Source organism: Neofelis nebulosa, chromosome 10, assembly GCF_028018385.1.
Source record: "Neofelis nebulosa isolate mNeoNeb1 chromosome 10, mNeoNeb1.pri, whole genome shotgun sequence".
In the NCBI taxonomy this organism is placed as follows: domain Eukaryota; kingdom Metazoa; phylum Chordata; class Mammalia; order Carnivora; family Felidae; genus Neofelis; species Neofelis nebulosa.
Window position 1 is genome coordinate 2,881,059 of NC_080791.1, and position 22,885 is coordinate 2,903,943.

At 44.2% G+C, this 22,885-nt stretch overlaps 1 protein-coding gene and 1 long non-coding RNA gene across 4 annotated transcripts in view; one reads left to right on the forward strand and one right to left on the reverse strand.

The window, feature by feature from the left end:
- The window catches only part of LOC131486728 (uncharacterized), a 502,029-nt gene that overhangs the window by 297,799 nt on the left and 181,345 nt on the right, over positions 1–22,885 (forward strand). The gene's annotated exons all lie outside the window — the stretch shown is intronic.
- On the reverse strand, positions 528–19,862 carry LOC131486726 (caspase-12-like). 2 transcript variants are annotated; one of them, XM_058686607.1, is made up of 13 exons: positions 19,755–19,862; positions 18,600–18,849; positions 17,254–17,316; positions 16,952–17,095; positions 14,885–15,133; positions 13,535–13,597; positions 9,408–9,499; positions 8,824–8,997; positions 7,708–7,942; positions 7,160–7,306; positions 4,002–4,111; positions 3,492–3,611; positions 528–2,637 (listed from the first exon to the last, which is right to left on the reverse strand). In XM_058686607.1, the coding sequence occupies exons 2-12, from the start codon at positions 18,805–18,807 to the stop codon at positions 3,513–3,515; spliced, it is 1,584 nt and encodes a 527-aa protein (XP_058542590.1). In that variant the 5' UTR covers positions 18,808–18,849; positions 19,755–19,862; the 3' UTR covers positions 528–2,637; positions 3,492–3,512. The 2 variants fall into 2 exon arrangements, with proteins under 2 accessions (XP_058542590.1, XP_058542589.1); XM_058686606.1 differs by having other exon boundaries at positions 528–2,284; positions 19,755–19,861.

Here is a 22,885-nt window from a genome sequence, read left to right on the forward strand (position 1 = left end):
AGTGGAAACCCCAGGAAGGGCAGTAGTAAGTCATGCAGTTATGGGGTGCAAGGGGCGATTGGTTTAGGCAAAGGGGTTAGCAGATTGTGAGATAAGAATGTCCCTGTCAGGTGAGAGGCACAGTCCCGGCTGGGCTGGAAGCCAGAGAGGTGGCCCAGTTAGTGGTTCCTGTGAGTCTCTGGAAGACCCCCCATAGACCTGGTGGACAAGAGGAAGCACCAGTTAACATTTAACTTGTTTGCAGTGACCTATAAGCGTGGGATGAGATGCTTAGCTGGTTTAGAAAGCAAACAAAAATCAGAATAATTTTGATTTTGGGCCTGAGAAATTAACAAGATAGAGTACACATCGTGCTGGTGCAAATATAGGAAAATGAGCCATCATGCATTCAGCTCAGGGGGAGTGCACATTCAGACAATTTTTTGAGCTCTACCCTACATAGAAAATTCGAATTTTAATGCTTTTGACCCTGTCATTTTAGTTCTGAGAGTTTATTCCAATAGTATTATCAGAGAGCAACTTAGAGATATATTTAGGAGGAAAATTTTATTATAAAATTGCATAAGATAACACATTTGGAAATTACTGAACTTAGTAAAATACATTCTCATCCATCCATTAAATTCAATATTAGGCAGGGGCGCCTGGGTGGCTCAGTCAGTTGGGCGTCCGACTTCGGCTCAGGTCATGTTCTCACAGTTTGTGGTTTGAGCCCCACGTCGGGCTCTGTGCTGACAGCTCAGAGCCTGGAGCCTGCTTCGGATTCTGTGTCTCCCTCTCTCTGGCCCTCCCCCACTCACACTGTCTCACTCCCTCTCTCAAAAATAAACATTAAAAAAAATTTTTTTTAATTCAGTATTAGGCAGCCATCAAATGTGGAAGCAATCTCTGGCAGAGACAGTCAAAGGGACCCAATATCTGCTTTCCCCCATTTCTTAATAGAAACTCCCAGGGGTTTTTTTGCTAGGAATTTGACACATGGAATAAATACTTCATTTCTCAACTTCTGTGCAGCTGTGAGTTACTTTGGACCCAGTGGTGGTTCTTGGTTTATAGGAAGAGAAGACTTCCTGAAAGGGAGAGGGCCTGTGTCTACTGGTTCTTCCTCTTTCTTGCTGACTAGGCTGCACTTTTGTTGACCTTAAGAGCTGTAGCTCCAACAGCTGGAGATGTGACCTTTAGAATATAAGGGGCTGAGTGTAAAGGGACAGGAAGGAGACTCTACCCAGCCCCCAGTCAGCCCTTGATCGCCTTCCCCCGCCCTCTTAAGCTTAGGCTATGTATATTACTGATGCTTCACATCTCCCTTTAATCCTAGATGGTAATTTTGAATCAACACAAGTGCAGGTCCTAGAGTATCTTACACAGCTAGCTTTCTAAATTCATCTGTGAGTTTGTGTATGTAGAGAGAGAGGAAGTAAGACCACAGGATGGAAGAGAGAGAACATAAATCATTTCATGGAACTTGATTTTCACTTCCCTCTTTGTCACTTTCAGTTCTAAAGGGATATTTTTACATAATCTCCATGTCCTCAAGATTCAAACAAAATAAAGTTTTTTTTTGTTTGTTTGTTTTTTTACTGATTATACACATTGGCTTTCATCTATAGTTTGAAAGTTAATGAGTATACAGATGCAGATATGTATGGGTACTTTTTTAAAAAAAAATCAACATTTTGATAATAAAAACATACTACTAAGAAATAAATTCACACTGGCCTTTGTATATGTTTTTAGGAGAACTCATAAGTGAACTCAGGGACAAAGATTTTTCACATTCTAGGAATCAAAAAAAATACTACTTGTAGTTCATTAAAAAATATTATCAAAATATCCTATGGCCAAGTTAGAAATGAGTCAAAATAAATGAGAATTCAGTCTATAATGTAAATGTCCCAAGTCAAATGTTAGTAATATTCTTCCAAATGGAGAGTACGTGAATGATCCTTTATAACAGAGAAGAGTTTATCCCGAGAATATGATCTTTGCCTAATACCAGGACACCTATTAATGTAATCACTTATTCATTAAATATTTTTTAAATGTTTTTCTATACTTAAACTTTGTTTTGCAATGAAAATGTTTTACCCTTACAATAACGTGAGAAAACAAACATAATTTTTTAAATATGTAACAAGTACTAACTCAGCAACAGTATGACATTGATTTTCACTTGGCCTTGGTTGAAGGTGGGCATTTGGGAAGTTTTGTATAAAAATATTCACGAGCAGACATTGCCCTTTTAAAGTAGTAGATTCGTCGAGTACATAATGGCCCAGTTTCCCTGGAAAAGTAGAGAGAAGGAAACATAAGGAAAGGGGTTATAGGAGGTAAGGTATAAACAGAACTGATGCCTACCATGAGTTGTGCCTTCACAAAAGGGCTATGGGCCCGTCACCCCCAGAAGGGGAGGTCCGCACTAGGGTCTCATTGCCTCGGTGCACACCCAGCAGCCTCCAACTGACACTGTGGTACAGGCAGTCCTCATCACAAACACAGGAGGAATGAAACTCAGCCAAACTGACTTCTCTGGGAGGACGCCTCACGCCAGCTGTATATGAACATCCAGTTTTTTTGTGCAAGCTTCGGATCTAAATATCTTCCACTCACTAGGTAGGTCCTTGAGAGACATTAAGACTGGAGGGAAACATTAGACTTATAATTTCTTATAATTTCATATGAAACCAGGGTTTTCCCAAGGGTCATTAAGAACATGGGGACGATGGGAATGCAAGCTGGTGCAGCCACTCTGGAAAACAGTATGGAGGTTCCTCAAAAAATTAAAAATAGAACTACCCTATGACCCAGCAATTGCGCTACTAGGCATTTATCCAAGGGATACAGGTGTGCTGTTTCGAAGGGACACGTGCACCCCCATGTTTATAGTAGCACTGTTGACAATAGCCAAAGTATGGAAAGAGCCCAGATGTCCATCGGTGGATGAATGGATAAAGAAGATGTGGTGTATATGTATACAATGGAGTATTACTCGGCAATCAAAAGGCATGAAATCTTGCCATTTGCAACTACATAGGATGGAACTGGAGGGTATTATGCTAGGTGACATTGGTCAGTCCGAGAAAGACAAATATCATATGACTTCACTCATATGAGGACTTTAAGAGACAAAACAGATGAACAGAAGGGAAAGGAAGCAAAAATAATATAAAAACAGGGAGGGGGACAAAGCATAAGAGACTCTTAAATATGATGAACAAACAGAGGGTTACCGGAGGGGGTGTGGGAGGGGGGGATGGGCTAAATGGGTAAGGGGGCATTAAGGAATCTACTCTTGAAATCATGGTTGCATTATATGCTAACTAATTTGGATGTAAATTAAAAAAAAATTAAGAATTATGTTGAAAAAAAAAGAACATGGGGACAGGACAGTACTAGGCAGCTACACCCTGTCACTGTCCTCCATTCTGTCTGTATTTGACACACAGGCTCTGAGCAGGGAGCTCCCAAGTCCACTTCTTGGAAGCATTTACCTGAGATGCTATGTATGAGTTTTAATTCCCAGGGAAGAGGTAGAAATATCGTGTCATGGAGAGTCTCTCAATCGTGGGCATCTGGGTAATTATATTTGGAGTCTCGAATGAATATTGAACCTAAGGCAGGAAAGAAAATCTTTAGATACTTCCTAAAAGGGAAATCTGGACTTGTCTCTCAGGAGTCACAGAATTTGTGGTATGTTTTAAGGCTGTGGCCAGGGGGGTATACACAGAAGAAACGTTTAGCTTTTCCTTGGCTATAGTACATCCATGCATGATAGAGTATCCTCAAGCATTTTCTGAATAAACAAGGCCATCAGAATCAGAGAAACTCACACTGGTTCCGTGCAATATTTCCCCAAAACCTCCTCTTTAAACAAACGTGGAGTACAGGAAGGAATGCCAAGATGGCCTAAGAGCTTTCAGGATTCCCCACCCACCCACCCACCAAAAAAAATTGAGAATGGTTGCACAGTGATGACATGGAAAAAAACAGAAGACCTGTACCTTTCGGAAAATCTCCTCCAAATGATGACAACAAGAATACATTTTGAAGTAGCGGATAAGATGGGAAATGAAGACAGAGCCATCTGTGTTCAGTCTCCAGGAAACGTTATCTGCAAATAAAAGGTATTAAAATACTGGGAGATGTGGCCTTTGTGGTGTATGTGAAAGACTCTTAGAGTCAGAGCTTTTGGGCATAGTTTGATTTTAGTGCTTTGGAGGAGAGAGAAAGGCAAAGCTGGGACCTCCAGTGTCCCCAGGAGGCGCAGAGAAAACCGTCATAGACTCTCAGTCATCAACCCTGTTCATGCTCTTAGAGCCAAAGTTACCTGCCTCGGACTGCAAGTAGTGGAAAAGAAACTAATTCCTGTCGTGCCATTATGGACCTCCTCTTCGTCTGTTCTGTTTTCTCCTGTAATATTTTGCTCGTTTTTTATTGTGAACATCTCTTGAGCTACCACTTTTCGTGACCACTGCAATGTGATCAAATCTCTCCCATCGTCAAAAAGCTCATAGTCTAATGGTCACTTTATCTGCAGCTACCTTCCTGTTCCTTCCTCCTTTTAATGGTTGCATTCCTCAGGTTTGTCTCTCCCCACCGTCTTCACATCCTCAAGCCCTAGCCTGCTCACCCATCTGCTGTCTCCCCCACCACCCTGACTTTACCAAGTCACTTTCCCCAAGGCCATCCATGGCCTCCACGTCATTTAATCTCATGGTCACTTGCTGGGTTTCACCTGATCTCTCTCATTCAAATCAGAAACTGGCCATAAGTCCAGTGGAGGCTTTCTTGGTCACACTGACCACACATACATACCCTTACTTTTCTTTCTTATGCCCTGATAGGAAACTTCCTGAGCCCAACTTGCAAATACTCTGCCTCCCAGCTTGACCTCTGCCATCCACAAGCCTCGGCTTTGGGATCTCGTCTCCATCTGTTCTCTGCTCCTGTATAATTTCATCCATTTTTAGACTATGAGATATAATTCTCAGCCACCACCTCCCGAATCCTGGTGCCATTCTCTTTTCTGAGGTACACAGCTTTGTAACTCTCTCTGTTTCATCTGGAAATATGCCAAAGGCATCTCACACTTTCTGGCAGGATTCCCGTTTTAATGAACACACCATGACCATCCCTTGAGTCCTCTGTGTCATCCCTTCTTACTCACCTGCCACATCCTCCCAACACTGGGTCCTAGACATTTTATACACTAATTCCTTCTGGATTCAACAGCTGTGTCTTCCCGAGACTGCCATTAACAGCTGTGGCCAGTAACCCTGCAGTAGCGTTTTAACCCGCCTCCTGTATTTCCTGCTGTACTGTAATCCATTCCCCACAGAATCCCCGGAGTAGTTATATAAAAATGATAATCTTGGGGCGCCTGGGTGGCTCAGTCGGTTAAGCATCTGACTTCGGCTCAGGTCACGATCTCACTGTTCATGAGTTCAAGCCCGGCATCGGGTTCTGTGCTGACAGCTCAGAGCCTGGAGCCTGTTTCGGATTCTGTGTCTCCCTCACTCTCTGTCCCTGCCTCACTCGTGCTCTGTCTCTCTCTCTCTCAGAAATAAATAAACATTAAAAAAATTTTTTTTTAATTAAAAGAAATAAATAAAAATGATAATCTTACCATTTCATTGCTTAAGTTTCACCAAAACTTCCTATTACTATTAGTATAAAGTAATATTAGTAATAAAGTATGTAAACAGAAAAGATCAAATCCTTCCCGAACCTATGAGGCCCCAAATCGCATGACCCCTCCTGACCTCTCCAACCTCCCTCTCAGCACTGAGCCCCAGCTCTGTGCTCCAGATATACTGGCCCAGTTTTCCAGGCTCCTTTCTTTCCCATGTCCTCTGTGCTTTTTCTGTCTGGAATGTTCCTCGCTTACCCTTGACATAGTTAACTCCTTCATCTTTCAACACGTTTTTCCTCAAAGCACCTAGCACAGTCAAGAGACAGTCAGTATCTACTTGTGAGACGTGGGTGTATATTTTCCCCTGAGTTAACCTCTGCCTCTCTGCTCCGACCATATGCTCCATGAGGTTCAGTAAGCACATCTGCTTCACTTGTGGATCCTACACCCTGTGCTCACTCCACCTTAGCGGGTCGTTACGTGTGCAAAAATGAAAGCAAGAACTTTACATGTTAGACCGCATTTCCTTAAGTAAGTTAAAGAGTCTCTTAGATACATACCAGCCCATATATGCCTTCTTAACTTCCTTTAATTGCTAAAAGTATAGAGCTCTTCTTTCAAATAAAGTTTTAAACTCCAGTATGTAAAACAAAGAGAAGTATGACTGTTCCAGGTACCGAGTGGGTGTTCCCTGCATAGCCTTTTCCTGTCAGACGACACTCAGAGGGTCCTCCAGTCCCTTGCTGCTCATGTGTGGCCATGGGCGGACAGCACTAGCCTCACCACAGGGTGTTTTGAAAGGCACCATCTCGCCACCCCCCAGACCCACTGAATCAGAACCCTGCCTGTAATATCGTTCCAAAGGGATGTCTGTGCACATCACAGTTTGTAATCACTGCAGTAGAGGACTTATAACTGTGGCTTTGTAAACAAGATTCTTGAAAGTGCCCTGGTTCTCTAAATCACCCCAATGTCGTGGGTGACTGTTAAATAGATTTTCTGCAGGTTTGACCACGATCAGCTCGGTATATCTTGTGTTTCTATCTCCTACTTTGTCTTTGCTGCCAAAGGAGGATTTTCAGTCTTGGCTGCATGATGCTGAAGTCAGGCATGTGAATATTAACTAATTTTTTTAGATTAGAGTCAAATAATAATGTAAGAGGTTCTGGAATGTGTGAAGAAAGTACTACAGTTTTACTGATTACCTGTTTAATTGCTAGCAGGTGATGAGGTAGACCAAATCATGTGCCATTGCTGTCTGAACAAACAAAAACAACTCTGATTTATAGTTAGACTATTGTAACACTGGATCCTCATAAAACTCCAGTTTATTTTGAATGTTTCCTCCAAAATGAAGACTTCTAGCTTTCTAGTTATAAAAACCTCCATATTTTAAATTTATTCTCTGCCTAAAATCTATCATGAAGGAAGAGATGTTTTTCAATCAGCAATCACATAGGATCACAGCCAGGCCTGTGATCTAGAAACTAACAGGAGATCGAGAAGCTTCTCTCTGAAGTCACTTACGTGGAGTCGAAGATTTGAAAGCGATGAAGTCCTTCTCCACATGGGTCTTTTGCACGGCATCACTGAAGATGTACGGTGCTGAGGGCTGGTTTTCCGGCCATGCACAGGCTTCTCCCACATCTGTCACCCAGACGGCCCCGTTGCCTTCTGGGAGAGACACCCTTGTCTTACAAAAGATGTTACAGACACAGACACACAAAATGTCTCTCAACCCTTATACCTTTACTTCAATACATTTCCATCTGGAATTTATTAAAAATGCCAGTATCTTCCTGATAGAAAAACTGCCTCACTGACTGGGAACTACACAGAGGCCACTTAAGTTTAGTAGAACCTAGTCCCAGATGATCGGGACACGTGCTGTTATTCTAGCGTACTTAACACTTGTTCAACAACAATACAGGCTTCGTATCTTTCTGGAGCAGGCCAAAGTGCCGTTCTACAGTGTGGTTTCTCTCCCTCAGCCCTGGGAAGGCGAAGGCTGGACACCAGGCTAATCACAGAAAAAAGTGGATGGCCACCCACTGCGTCCCCCAGCTCCAACTCACTGCCTCGGCAGGCCTGCATGATGATGACCTTCGGTTTGTCTTTTAGGTTCCTACAGTTGCGGTTGTTGAAAATCTGGAAGATGGTGTCGTCTTGAAGGATATCTGGCTCTTCCTCCCTGTGCTTTGTCCCACAGATCCCGTCCAGGATGCCGTGTGACATTAACACCAGGAACGTGCTGTCTGAGAAGCGGTGCTCTGGGCGGGCGGCAAAGTGCTTCAGCTCGACCTTCATTTCCTGAAAGAGTTTCCAGACTTACCACCTGGGAGCTGTCTGTGTCTACTTTGTGCTCACCCGGTACATGGACTTTACACACACACACTCAAGAGGGAGAGAGAGACAGCAGAAATGGAGTGATCAGACGATTTGGACAGAGTGGAATTGTACGAGAAATTATGTTCTGACATACAGCCAGAAAGCTGGATGTATGGAATGGAAAAGCAGGGTTTTTTCATACAGCGTGTAGCCCGGTGGTGTTCAGTAGATCCTTAGACTGAGGGAGATGCTAGGAGGTGGAGTACAGGGAGGGACACGTGAGGTGATGGGTCTCCTGCCAAAGGCTTTGCTTTTCACAACCGTGTTACAGGCTGCAATTGCCCTGAGTTTTCATTAAACAAAGAGTGAGACAGAGACAGAGATGGAGGGACTGTTTCCACTGACGTAGAGACGTGAACAGATTCCTTGCTAGGTTTAAAATGGTTTGTCTAAAGCCTCCCGTGGTATTTTTTTTGGACGAAGCCAGAATCACAACTTCTTCTGTGTATGTATATGTACAAAACTTGTTTTGTTTTTTAACCGCCTACTTGGCTTCACATTCAGACACATGATACTGAAATTATAAAGGCCTCAGAGTCGTGTCTCACATAGACTATCAAGTGATGGGTGTCTCCCAAACTGAGAGCATTAGCAAGAGCCAGCCTGTTTAGTGAACTACTGCCATCTAGGTCTTGGCCTTCAGAGTGTACGTTGGGAGAGGCTGGGGTGCAGGATGCCCGTTCTAGAGAAATGCAGTTTCTGTAACATGCGCTCCGTTCTGACAGCCGCCAAGGAAGAAGTCCAGGAAGGAGATGAAAGGAGGGACACTCATCCCAACTCATCCCACTCTCTGGGGCCATTACCTGAGCGGTGAGATTTTCCTTTATAACCACTGAATATCCAAGGTTCTCCAGCAGATCTCGCATCCCCGAAATGTCCTTTTCACAGCCTACTCGCTCAGAAAGATAATCGAATGTTCTATTGCAAATGATGAGAGCCAGGCGCATTCGGCTCTTCTTCTCCATCACTGGATAGATCTGCAGTTAACCGACACAGAGTGAGTTGCACCCAGCCTCCCCACTTTTGCCTCCAAATCTTATGCAAAATAGGCCCTTACAATTATAGATTGGGTGGCTGGAGGACTTGGGGATGGAACTAGGGATTCATGAACAAGGCACCAGACTAAAAACGTGTAGTAGTTCTGAGTACACACTCCGGAAACCTTGCTTTGGTTCACTGGTGGTGAGAGTTTAAAGTATGTTTGAGGATGGGATGAAACAGACAGGAAATCTGATGTAAGGGCCCCTTAATTAGATAACATGATTGAATAGCATCCTATGACTTTGGGGCTGATCCTAAGGCATCTGTAGCAAGAACTGAAATTTCCAGTGAGTTCCATGTTGTTTGAGTGGACAACCTTGTGTGCCCCTATTCCAAAGTATATTACCTCATGTGCCATTATTGTCTTTGGTTCCTTAAAATGGATACAAGGACAAAGCTTCAGCACATTGATTTGGGAGGCCTGGGTTACCTGAAAAACTACAAGAGAAAAAATTACTCATTAAGGAGTAGCACCCACTGTCTGGCAGTCATGAGGATCTTTTCACCGGGCTCTCATTCTTAGCAAATGCTCACCGCCATGCCTTCAAAAGGCTTAATAAGACAACAACAACAAAATCATTTTGTATTACAAATGACAAAAAGAGAAATCTTCAGTACTACCATCTTTCTTTCTGCTTCTCACTGACCCCACAGACAACTTTTGTTTTTGTCAGTGGTCATGGCATTGAGCAACCTTTCAATCCCCGTGCATCAGTCTCACGCAGACACAGTACCTAAGATTTGGAAGGAAGCCTAATGTTCATGTGGCCTGGTCAAGTGATTATTCAGTTATTTCACTCCACTAAAATATCCCTACTGTGCACATTATTACCACCAGTGCAGTGTCTCCACTAACAGAGACCCTGCGGAATTCGAAAGCATTTTGACCAATTCTGAGGATCCTGAAGTGTGAGCTTTCTAAGCACTGGTGTATATAGTTCCTGCATTGGAACCATTGAGACAAATGTCTCCTTCCTTTTCCCATGAAAGCTCACTAATACTTCTACGGCTTCTCTCCTCGTGTTTCGATCACTTTATGTAAATGTGCCCCTAAAAACTATGATCATAATTGCTCTTAACTGTGCTTGCTGTATGGTAGGCTTCATTAGGACAGGGAAGATGTGTTTAATCTCTGTATTTCCTATGCCTAGAATGATTATCTGGCACAGATGAAAAGCCTACAACCACTTATTAATGAGTAGTTACCTTCCAATACTTGAAAATAGCTACCAGGCATCTTTCCCTTTTCTTGTTGTAGTTTTCCCGTAGGGAAACAAGCCTTCCGGTCCTTCCAGTATTGCTGGGTAAGAAGAGTTTCATCTTCTGAACCCACAGGTCTGTTCGTTTTCCCACACGTCTGCCCACCTGCTGTCCTTCCCCTCCTGTGACAAAGGACGGCACATTCTTCCTCCTGGCCGAGGGTAGAGACTGTACTTACGTTCTCGCTCCATTTCCTCTCACCTGCGAGAACTGTACTCGGGTGTTTCCTCGTCCCCGTCTTCTGCATCATCTGTACCCCTTCTTGCCTCTGCTGTGCTCTCCCTGCTGGCGTATCACATGCCTTGATATCCCTTTATCTATTACGCACTCTGCCCCTGCACTTGGTGTCCCATCCAGCTATTGTGTTTCGCCGCTCTGCTTCTCAGTACAATTCGTTAAAGGTGGCATCTCTTTTCACTATTTTCATCTCTCATTCTCTTTTCTTCACGTGGTAGACACTGACTGTCATTTTCAACACTTAAATGCTTGAGATTGAGGTCACCACTGGCCATCTGTTGCTTCTTGAGCATTCAAACGTGGTCCAGCACACCTTCCTCCTTGAGCAGGGTTCGCCAGGCTTCAGAGGCTCTGCGTGCGGTAACCGTCCTCTCTCAAGCTGGATGCCCTTCGCCGGCCTTGCGCTTCCTCCACGCCTCCCAGAGGTGGGTCTTTCTACATTGAACCCTCTAAGATGTTCTGTCAGCATCTCTCCCCAGGTGGCCTCTTCCAGACATGTCATCCTAAATACTGTCTACATGCTGCTGAATCCTGAGATTTACTCCCGTGCCTGGTCCCCCTGTGAACAACGCGGCTGAATCTACCTGTGTATTCAACATGTACCCTTGGATGTGATCCAGGCAACAAAGTAAATGTGTAGAGAGAAGGACTCCTGATATTCGCCCACTCCTACAAATAGGTTTTTCCTCAGATTTCTCTCTACTACAAGTTTTTTGCTATCTCAGTTCCTCACACCCTTCACCTAGTTGCCTACCCAAAACACAGAATCATCCTTGGTTCGTCCTCTTCCTTATTTAGCCCACAGCCAGTCCAGCATAGTTTTTGTTGACTCTCCATCCCAGAGAGCTCCAGATTTGACTACCTGACATCTTCCCTACCATGACACCAGCCGAAAGCTATGATCTCTTCACTGAAACATTTGAACACATTTGACCTTTCTGATGCTATGCCGGTTTATCACTCCTGCGCCTAAGAACTTCTAAGGGCCTTTCTATTGCAAATACAATCCCGACTCTTTCCCACTCTCTAAAAGGCTCTAAGTAGTATGGTAGCTCCAAGCTGAGACCATGACAGCTCCTTCTACCACGTCCCTCCTAATCCCCTACTCTCCCGTCAGATTGATCTTGGGACACGGCAAGACCATTTCTGACTGAGAGCTCTTGGGATTGTTTCCTCCTTCCCTGCAAGGCCTTGGCCTCAGAGTACGGCACATCCCGTCCCAACTGGTCACATTGTCCCGAATATCACGTCAGATGAGTTCCCATAGCTCTTCATCCTGGCCCACATGCCTCGCCTCCATGCCTCCTCCTCGCCTCCATGCCTCTTGTCCATCCCCCAAATTACGCTTGTATTTTGGTCATTCTTACTATATAAATACCTTCACTGCACTGTAAACTCCATAAAAGCAGGATCCTTATTTATCTCGCTTCCTGCTATAAACACAGTGATTAGAACAGCATATGTAGGTTTTCAGCTAATACATGCATATATACGTACGGATATATGAATAGATAAGACAGTGAATAAAGATGGCAAAATGTTTATGCCTTTGTAATCGTGTCCAGAACTTCTGAAAACATGCTAATCCAAACACAACAGCGCTATCACTCCTTCCTAGACGCTACGATTCTCGGATGTGGTTCAGTAAGTCATCAGTTTCTTTAGTGATCACACGGTATATGTGACCAGTCTTCTTGTGCTTTTCTTAACGTGTTTCTTTTCCCTTTTTTATTTTATTTTTTTACATTTTATTTCTTTTTGAGAGAGAGAGAGAGAACAAATGGGGAAGAGGCAGAGAGACAGGAAGACACAGAATCCGAAGCAGGCTCCAGGCTCTGAGCCATCACTACAGAGCCCGATGTGGGGCTCGAACCCACAAACTGTGAGATCATGACCTGAGCCAAAGTAGGACACTTAACCACTGAGCCACCCAGGGGCCCCTTAGCGTGTTTTTCTTAACCACATCCTTGTTCTATTTGCAGTTGTTAGTTGATCTCTCTTTGATGCTTTATTTATCTTTATAGATGTTATTAATCAATCTCATTTAAAAATAGGAGTCTCAGAAAAGTTAAGGTAATTCCACCGGGGAACGTGGTTAGTCAGGGGCAATGATGGGCTCAGTGCAGAGATGGCTTGTGTTTTATTCCAGATCGCTTTCTGTTGCCCAGTAGGGGCCTCTCTGTCTGCCTCAGCTCATCTAGTGTCACCACGTGTCCATGACGCTGCCTGTCCTAGGAGAACCCATGCCTACGACCCCCAGCCTTCTTCCCCAATTCATGATCTTCACTTTTACTTCCAGATTCTCAGAAGATGGAGAGCAGGGATGTTAAGTGTTGACCTTACTTGTGACCTGGGGGTTGTGAGGAAGTCAGAAATAACCCAGAGTTTCTGGGGCACCTGGGTGGCTCAGTTGGTTGAGCGTCCAACTTCGGCTCAGGTCATGATCTTGCACTTTGTGGGTTTGAGCCCTGCGTTGGGTTCTCTGCTGACAGCTCAGAGCCTGGAGCCTGCTTCCGATTCTGTGCCTCCCTCTCTCTCTGCCCTTCCCCAACTCATGCTCTGTCTGTGTCGGTCTCAAAAGTAAATAAACATTAAAAATTTTTTTAAATAAATAGCCCAGAGTTTTGGAACCGATCCCAGTGGTCTTTCCCCTGTGACTTAGGGCCTCTGTAATGTAGGGCCTTATCCTGAGTGAGCTTTGAGGGTTTCCAAGAGCCATTTGGTTTGGTGGCTTCCACTATAGGGAGAGCCAATGCCTGGGCTGACAGCATTTTTCTTTTTCTTCACTCTGTTCACATTTACTTCAGATTCCAAAGTGGAATGAAGAAGAAGTTAAATATCAATGCTCTTCTCTGTAGATTATTTGCAGAGATGGTAACTGAAAATTCAGGTTTCCTAGCTCTTTACTGCAGGGCCTGAGGACACCTCTAGAGGTCTGAAGGTTTTCATTGTGGTGGGAGATTTGAAGGTACTTACCTGTTGAGGAGGAAAATGACTTGATTTTGCCAGATTCATCCTTCTCATTTTCATCAAGAATTTCTGAAATAATCAAAAAGAAGATTTGTTAGCAGACCTAAGTTTCTAGAACCTCCATACTTGAAACTCTTTCCCTTGCGATCACAAGTAAATGACTCTGTTCAGCATGGACCTTCCCTATGAAGCATGGGAATTTGGCTCATTTTCTAAGCTCCAGCTTTGCTTCTTAAGGCCTGTGACTTTATGTCAAGTGAAGGAGGAGGCAGAGATTCCATGAAACAACGAAGGGCTCATTATGCTTCTGCTCATGTGATTTCAGGAATAATCAAATTCTTTAATCACAGTTTTCTGCAATAGCATTTTTCGTTCTGAGGAAGGAAAGTGCACATCTCTGTAAAGTTAGTCTTTGAGTAGTGACAGAATAATCCCAGAAGGATGTTGCAGGCTTTGAGAATATACTCATGTGTATATTATACTGTAGAGAGGGACAGCAAACTGTGGCCTGCAGGCCAAACTCCATCCACACCAGTGTTGGCCAATAAAGCTTTATTGGAACATACTCACGCTCACTTTGTACTTATTGTCTGTTGCTAACTTTATGCCACAGCATCAGATTGGAGTTACTGTGACAGAGAACGTTTGGTCGTAAATGCTTAAAATGGTGACGCTTGACCCTTCATAGGAAAAGTGTGCCTCCCATGCTTCAAAGACATATTGATGCGCCACGGCCCCTTACGCTCCCTCTGTACTCCTTCAACAAGGATGGATCTAGGTGCTCAGAGATTTATTCCTTGGGCTAAGCCACACGTGAGCAGACGACGTTGGATTTTTTGTTTCTATTGAACATTTCACATCTGGGAATAGGTCTCGAGTCCACAGCATATGGCCAGTGTCCCACAGACTGGCTAAAGGCTGTCCCAGAATTTCCTAGAGCCCGAGCACCATTTACGCATTGAACAGACGTTCACCCAGCACCTATTATGTGTCAGGGCTGGTTTCCAGGAGCTCGGGCTACCTTCTGGACGAAGCCGACACAGATCTATATGCCTCATGGAGTTTATGTGTTAGCTGGGGAGACACGACACAGTGACTGAGAGAGGTTATGGAATGATTGAAGGTGACAGATGCTGAAGAGAAAAGAAAAGGTGCAGCAGTATAAAGTGATTGCAGATGCTGGCAGAGGGTCTGGGGCAGACCGGGACATTTTACAGTCTTAAGTACGATAGGCAGAGAGGGGACTAGTCATGTGGATAGTTGATTCTCCACTTGCAAATAGAAATAAGAACACAGAGACCGCATAAGGAGAGCAGATACCAATGAGTTACCTGTCCTTTGACTTCAGATACTCACTTATAGTCGCCTCGCTTTTGGAACTGAAGAAATGGTTCTTTATCATTTTGCCCACCATTTGAGTTTTCTCAGTGAGATCACCAACCAGGCCTTCAGTCTTATCCACAATGACATTCACTGTTTCCCCTAGTGTTTGTATCTCTCGTTCTTTTAACACCTTCTTTTCCTTCAAGTCCTCAAAAAAGGTACCAAGCATGCCATGGGCAATCCCCTTTTTGTCATTGATCAGATCTTGGGGTGATTTCTTGTCTGTGAGAACAATAAGATTTTAAGTATGGAAAGGACTTTGGATGTCTGATTCTAGGCCCATGGGTCTCAAATTTTTAAATGCAAAAGTATCTGAGAGCTTGTTAAGCAGAGCTCCTGGAGCTCATTCCTAGAAATCTGATTTGGTAGATCAAGGTGGAGTTTATTATTTTTATTTCTATGTTTTTGTCAACTCTCTGTCCAAATGTGCTCCAGATTTGACCATGTGACAACTTCCCTACTATGGCAACACCAGCCGAAAGCTATGATCTCTTCACTGAAACATTTGAACACATTTGACCTTTCTGATGCTATGCCGGTTTATCACTCCTGCGCCTAAGAACTTCTAAGGGCCTTTCTATTGCAAATACAATCCCGACTCTTTCCCACTCTCTAAAAGGCTCTAAGTAGTATGGTAGCTCCAAGCTGAGACCATGACAGCTCCTTCTACCACGTCCCTCCTAATCCCCTACTCTCCCGTCAGATTGATCTTGGGACACGGCAAGACCATTTCTGACTGAGAGCTCTTGGGATTGTTTCCTCCTTCCCTGCAAGGCCTTGGCCTCAGAGTACGGCACACCCCGTCCCAACTGGTCACATTGTCCCGAATATCACGTCAGATGAGTTCCCATAGCTCTTCATCCTGGCCCACATGCCTCGCCTCCATGCCTCCTCCTCGCCTCCATGCCTCTTGTCCATCCCCCAAATTACGCTTGTATTTTGGTCATTCTTACTATATAAATACCTTCACTGCACTGTAAACTCCATAAAAGCAGGATCCTTATTTATCTCGCTTCCTGCTATAAACACAGTGATTAGAACAGCATATGTAGGTTTTCAGCTAATACATGCATATATACGTACGGATATATGAATAGATAAGACAGTGAATAAAGATGGCAAAATGTTTATGCCTTTGTAATCGTGTCCAGAACTTCTGAAAACATGCTAATCCAAACACAACAGCGCTATCACTCCTTTCTAGACGCTATGATTCTTGGATGTGGTTCAGTAAGTCATCAATGTCTTCAGTGATCACACGGTATGTGTGACAGGTCCTGTTGTGCTTTTCTCAACGTGTCTTTCTTAACCACTTCCTTCTTCTGTTTGTGCAGTTGTTAGTTGATCTCTCTTTGATGTTTTATGCATCTTTATAGATGTTATTAATCTCCTTTAAAAATGTGAGACTCAGGGGGGGCGCCTGGGTGGCTCAGTCGGTTAAGCGTCCGACTTCAGCTCAGGTCACGATCTCACAGTCCGTGAGTTCGAGCCCCGCGTCGGGCTCTGGGCTGATGGCTCAGAGCCTGGAGCCTGCTTCTGATTCTGTGTCTCCCTCTCTCTCTGCCCCTCCCCCGTTCATGCTCTGTCTCTCTCTGTTTCAAAAATAAATAAACGTTAAAAAAAAATTTTTTTTTTTTAAATGTGAGACTCAGAAAAAAAAAATGAGTCTCAGAAAAGTTAAGATAATTCTACCAGGGAACGTGGTTAGTCAGGGGCAATGATGGGCTCAGTGCAGAGATGGCTTGTGTTTTATTCCAGCTCTCTTTCTGTTGCCCAGTAGGGGCCTCTCTGTCTGCCTCAGCTCATCTAGTGTCACCACATGTCCATGACGCTGCCTGTCCTAGGAGAACCTATGCCTACGACCCCCAGTTCTCCCCCAGTTCATGATCTTCACCTTCACTTCCAGATTCTCAGAAGATGGAGAGCAGGGATGTAAGTGTTGACCTTGCTTGCGACCGGGGGGAAAGTGAGGAAGTTAGCAATAACCCAGAGTTTCTGAACCTATCTCAGTGGTCTTTCCCCTGTACTGTAGGGCCTTACCCTCAGTGAGGTTTGAGGGTTCACGTGAGCCAGCAGGTTTGGTGTCTTCTACTATCGGGGGATCCATTTCCTGGGATGACTCAGCATTTTCCTCTTCTTCACTTTCTTCATATTCTTTGCTTTCTTCACTTTCATCTTCATATTCTGCAGTAGAATGAATGAGAAGTTAAATATCCTTGCTCTTCTCTGTAGATTATTTGCAGAGACGGTAACTGAAAACTCAGGTTTCCTAGCTCTTTACTGCAGGGCCTGAGGACACCTCTGGAAGTTTTTGTCATCGCATGAGATTTGAGGGCACTTACCTGTCGAAGAGGAATATGACCCGCTGTTGTCAGAGTCATAATTCTCAATTTCATCAAGAATTTCTGAAATAATCGAAAAGAAGATTTGTTAGCAGACCTAAGTTTCTAGAACCTCCATACTTGAAACTCTTTCCCTTGCGATCACAAGTAAATGACTCTGTTCAGCATGGGCCTTCCCTATGAAGCATGGGAATTTGGCTCATTTCCTAAGCTCCAGCTTTGCTTCTTAAGGCCTGTGACTTTATGCCAAGTGAAGGAGGAGGCAGAGGTTCCATGAAACAACGAAGGGCTCATTATGCTCCTGCTCATGTGATTTCAGGAATAATCAAATTCTTTAATCACAGTTTTCTGCAATAGCATTTTTCGTTCTGAGGAAGGAAAGTGCACATCTCTGTAAAGTTAGTCTTTGAGTAGCGACAGAATAATCCCAGAAGGATGTTGCAGACTTTGAGAATATACTCATGTGTATATTATACTGTAGAGAGGGACAGCAAACTGTGGCCTGCAGACCAAACTCCATCCACACCAGTGTTGGCCAATAAAGCTTTATTGGAACATACTCACGCTCACTTTGTACTTATTGTCTGTTGCTAACTTTATGCCACAGCATCAGATTGGAGTTACTGTGACAGAGAACGTTTGGTCGTAAATGCTTAAAATGGTGACGCTTGACCCTTCATAGGAAAAGTGTGCCTCCCATGCTTCAAAGACATATTGATGCGCCACGGCCCCTTACGCTCCCTCTGTACTCCTTCAACAAGGATGGATCTAGGTGCTCAGAGATTTATTCCTTGGGCTAAGCCACACGTGAGCAGACGACGTTGGATTTTTTGTTTCTATTGAACATTTCACATCTGGGAATAGGTCTCGAGTCCACAGCGTATGGCCAGTGTCCCACAGACTGGCTAAAGGCTGTCCCAGAATTTCCTAGAGCCCGAGCACCATTTACGCATTGAACAGACGTTCACCCAGCACCTATTATGTGTCAGGGCTGGTTTCCAGGAGCTCGGGCTACCTTCTGGACAAAGCCGACACAGATCTATACCTCATGGAGTTTATGTGTTAGCTGGGGAGACACGGCACAGTGACTGAGAGAGGTTATGGAATGATTGAAGGTGACAGATGCTGAAGAGAAAAGAAAAGGTGCAGCAGTATAAAGTGATTGCAGATGCTGGCAGAGGGTCTGGGGCAGACCGGGACATTTTACAGTCTTAAGTACGATAGGCAGAGAGGGGACTAGTCATGTGGATAGTTGATTCTCCACTTGCAAATAGAAATAACACAGAGACCACATAAGAAGCGCAGATAACCAATGAGTTACCCGTCCCTTGACCCGAGATACTCACCTAAAGCCAGCTCGCCTTTGGGACCGAAGATACTTTTCACTAACATTTTTCCTACTATTTCTGATTTTTCATTGAGATCATCAATCAGGCCTTCAGTCTTATCCACGATGAGGTCCACTCTTTTCCCTAATGCACGTAACTCTTGCTTTGTTAACGCCTTCTTTCCCTTCAAGTCCTCAATAAAGTCGTTCACCCTATTGCCGGCCATCCCCGTTTTATCGTAGGGCCGGACCTTGGGGTAATGTCTTGTCTGTGAGAACAATAGGGTTTTAGGTATGGACAGACTTTAGATATTGGATTCTAGGCCCATGGGTCTCAAATTTTAACATGCAAAAGAATCTGGGAGCTCGGTAAATAGAACTTCCTCATTCCCAGAAATCTGATCTCACTGATCAGGGTGGAGTGTGTTATTTTCATTTCTCCCAATGTCTCAGATCATGGCAAATCTCCTTGCCCAACGACCACACTTAGAGTAGCACCAGTCGCTTTCAAGATTCTGCTCTTTTACAGGTGGAGAAAGTGAGGCTCACAGAGAGAAAGCAGCCTCACTAACTAGCTTGGTGATGGCTGACTCAGTTCTATCTCGGTGTCACCTATGATCTCTTTACTTCCTGTCACTTTTATCACTACTCATTTAAAAACCTGCCATCATCAATAGTGTACCAGTAAAGCACGGACATATTAGCATCTGTGAAAGGACCCCTGTTTGTGTTCCGAGGAAGGGCTGCAGGGCGACTCTGGCCTCAGAGACTGAAAGAACGCAGTGTGGCTGGTTTGGTCCCTGCTGTTCATGAGAGGTCACACGGGGAGCAGAAGCATGGAGGAAATGAAATGCCCCATGGACAGCCCCTCACCCTGCTGAGGACACTGGTAAAACGGGTAAGAACTCTCAGTGTGAGTTCACAGAAAGGGCTAAAATCATAGCAAAGTGTTAAGAAGATAGCTCCAGATTTTTTACATCTCCTTCCTTTTCCTAGAAGGTCTAACTTCTTGCCTAAAATACTTTGTCTGCTCGCGTACTTGCCACCGTGCCCTGAGCCCCTATCCCTTACGTCCCCAGAGTATCTCGCGAGTCCCCCTTGTCTCCCCCACTCCTCCTCCTCCTGAAATTCCCTCAAACACGGCCATAAACGATGGAAAACTGGAGCCACTCACCGGCTATTGCTGCTGAGGCTCTCTGGGCAGGAAAAGGAGTGAAAATGAAAGCAGCCTTCTATCTTTGCTCTTAGTGGATTGGCTGCTATTACCTAAATCTAAACGGGAAACTACAGCTTTTCAGGTTCCTTTGTCTTTGCAAAGAAAGAATTTGACTCGTCTTCTGATCTATACCTTATTTCCTTTGAAAAACAGGAGGCAAAACCTGGCTTTCCTTTCTTCTGTCTCACAGTTGCTGTGTTCTGTTTTGCAGTGTATTTTTGACACAGTTAATAAGTCAAATAGACCCTCGTTTGTCTCGGTGCCATCTGTCAGCCACCCAATGGCAGAGAGGCCTCCCTGGACGGAGGTCTGCTCAACCCCTGAGTGACGTGTGAGTTTGCAAGGCTTAACTGGAGCTGGAAAGTGACAAACAGAGGTACTCCCTGTCACTATTTTTAAAAACCCAGATAAGCGATCTTTTTTCTTCTCTTGTTCCTCATCTGCCCGCTTGTCAGTTCTGGGGAAAATGTGTATATTTCTCTTGGTTGACTCTTTTACTTAAAATTAGAGTTTTTTTTTTTTTTTAACATGGGTTCACAATTGCAATTAAGTAACACAGTTTTATGAAATGAAATAAGATCATCCACCCAAATAGTCTCACACTACAAAGTAACCCCAGTATATGCTTAGCTCGCATCATTGAAAGTTTTGTTCCTGTGCTTGTAAAAAGCACTCAGTACAATACTGATTTTGTTGATGGCCTGCATCTCCAGTCTCTTTGAACCCTTTGCTCTGACTGGGAGCTCACCTACGACTTGATCTTGCCATCATCATGCAGTAAATGGACACTGCAATTCTCTGTGCCCGGGTCTTCAGAGGCATGGCACTCTTCCCCCTCTTGGACACCTGGGCTGGATTGCTAGAAGATGACAGACGTCATGTAGAGAAGAGCCCAGTGGCCCCGGGCAGGCCATCGGAGACCAGCTTCAGGCTTCCAAAGCCAGACGTTTTACAAATACATAAACGATCCCAGAAATGTCAGTAGGTTCCCTTCTGTGTGCCGGTGATCTCAGACAAATGGAGAATCCCAGAGACGAGAAGGACCACATGGGTGACTGACCCACTGAGTTTTGGGACAGTTTGTTATTCCCCAATAAATAAACACATTTACCTCTAACTTTTCCCTCATCTCGTCAGCCATTTGGTTTTTACAGTTTCACAACGTATGACAGATATTTATAAGAATCAACACATTAGGAACTGTCTCAGTTTTTTGATGTTAGAAGCATTTCCTAGAGATATTTGCTCCTCTTCTGGAAACCCTTCATTCATTTGCCTTCCAGATCACAAGCCTGTCTTCGTTCTCCCATGACGTCACTGGCTGCTTTTCTTGGTGAACTTGGCCAGTGACTTCCCATCTCAGGGCCTCTGCTCTGTCTGTCCTCCTTCACTCAACAGCCTCAGGCAGCAGCTTGGTTTTTGGTACTGTTTATACATAGGAGGACAGCACAAAAGTTTCCCCTCCAGCCCATGCCTGCCCCCTGAATGCCAGGCTCATATAGCTGGTATCCAGTGGGCATCTATTTCACTGCCTACTAGATGTCTCAGTGCCCCCAAACCTACCCCCTGTTAGAATGTTTTCCATTTTATTCTTCTAGTGTCCAAGAGTAGAACATTTAAGTCCCACACTCTTTGTCTCATTTTCTCCAATTCTGTCGGCTTTACCTTCAGAACGCAAGGATTGCCCTCTGCATCTGTCATCCAGATCTGGACTGCCCTCAACTCTGAATTTTTGCCATAGCCTTCCAAGTCCTCTTTCTGGGTCTACCTTGGTCTCATCCTTCCCATTCTCATCTCCACCCGGGAGCCAGACTGATCTCGATAAAATGTGACTCTGACCATTTAATTCATTCATCCACTCAACACTGTCTACAGTTTTCTATCTTAGAGTAAAAGTGGAAGGTCTTTTATAGCAATGGCACGTTATATAGTCTGGACATGGTGAATTCCTTGATCTCATGTCCTAACTTTCCACCACTCCTCTTTGTCTGTGGATTTCCAGCCATCATCTCCTTGCTCCTGCTCAAACACATCAAGCATGTTCCCTGTCTCAGCCCATTTCTCCTCGCTTTTCCCTCTGTCTGGAATGTTCTTCCTTCCTTCCCATGATGGGCTCCCTCTCTACATCACGTCTACTCTGCTGATAAACTGTGTATTTATTTAGTTTCTATATATTCTCTCCCTGTTCCCCGTTAAAGTACAAGCTCCATAAGGAGAGGAACTTTGTTTTGTTCTCCAGTGCCAAATGCCTGCCATATAGTCATTATTGGATATTTGTAGTTTTACTGAGTGAGTGGATATTTTACTGATTTTGTGCATTTTAAAAAGTCCTGCCCTTGGTTTATGCACCTTGTTTTTTTTTTATCATCTTTGAATTCACTTTTTAATTTCATTTTTTAAAATTAATTTCTAGTTAGTTAACATACAGTGCAGTATTGGTTTCAGGTGGAGAAGTCAGTGATTCATCAACATACAGCACCCAGTGCTCATCACAAGTGCCCTCCTTTTTTTTTTTAATGTTTTTTTATTTATCTTGAGGGAGAGACAGAGAGCACAAGTGAGGGAAGGGCAGAGAGAGAGTGAGAGAGAGAATGCCAAACAGGTTCTGTCAGCACAGAGCCCCATGCCAGGCTCAAATTTATGAATTGGGAGATCATGACCTGAGCGGAAATGAAGAGTTGGATGTTCAGCCTACTGAGCCACCCAGATGCCCCAACAAGTGGCTTCCTAAATGCCCATCACCCATCTAGCCCATCCCCCACCTTCCATCAACCCTCAGCTTGTTCTCTTTTGTTAAGAGTCCTTTGTGTTAGGGGGTGACTCAGTGACTCAGTCGGTTGAGCATCTGACTTCGGCTCAGGTCATGATCTCACAGCTCGTGAGTTCAAGCCCCGTGTCAGGCTCTGTGCTGACAGCTCAGAGCCTGGAGCCTGCTTCAGGTTCTGTGCCTCCCTCTCTCTCTGCCCCAACCCACTCGCATTCTGTGTCTGTCTGTCTCGAAAATAAATATTTAAAAAAATTTGTTTTAAGGGAAAAAAAAGAGTCTCTTGTGTTTGTTTCCTTCTCTTCTCTCTCCCCTCTTCCCATAT

Coding starts and splice junctions, on each gene's coding strand:
- LOC131486726 (XM_058686607.1), bottom strand. CDS start 18,807: ATGGCCGGCAATAGGGTGAACGACTTTATTGAGGACTTGAAGGGAAAG. Junction 9,500..13,534: donor GTCATTTTCCTCCTCAACAG/GTAAGTACCTTC, acceptor TTTCTCTTGTAG/TTTTTCAGGTAACCCAGGCC. Junction 7,307..7,707: donor CATGCAGGCCTGCCGAGGCA/GTGAGTTGGAGC, acceptor TGTCTCTCCCAG/AAGGCAACGGGGCCGTCTGG.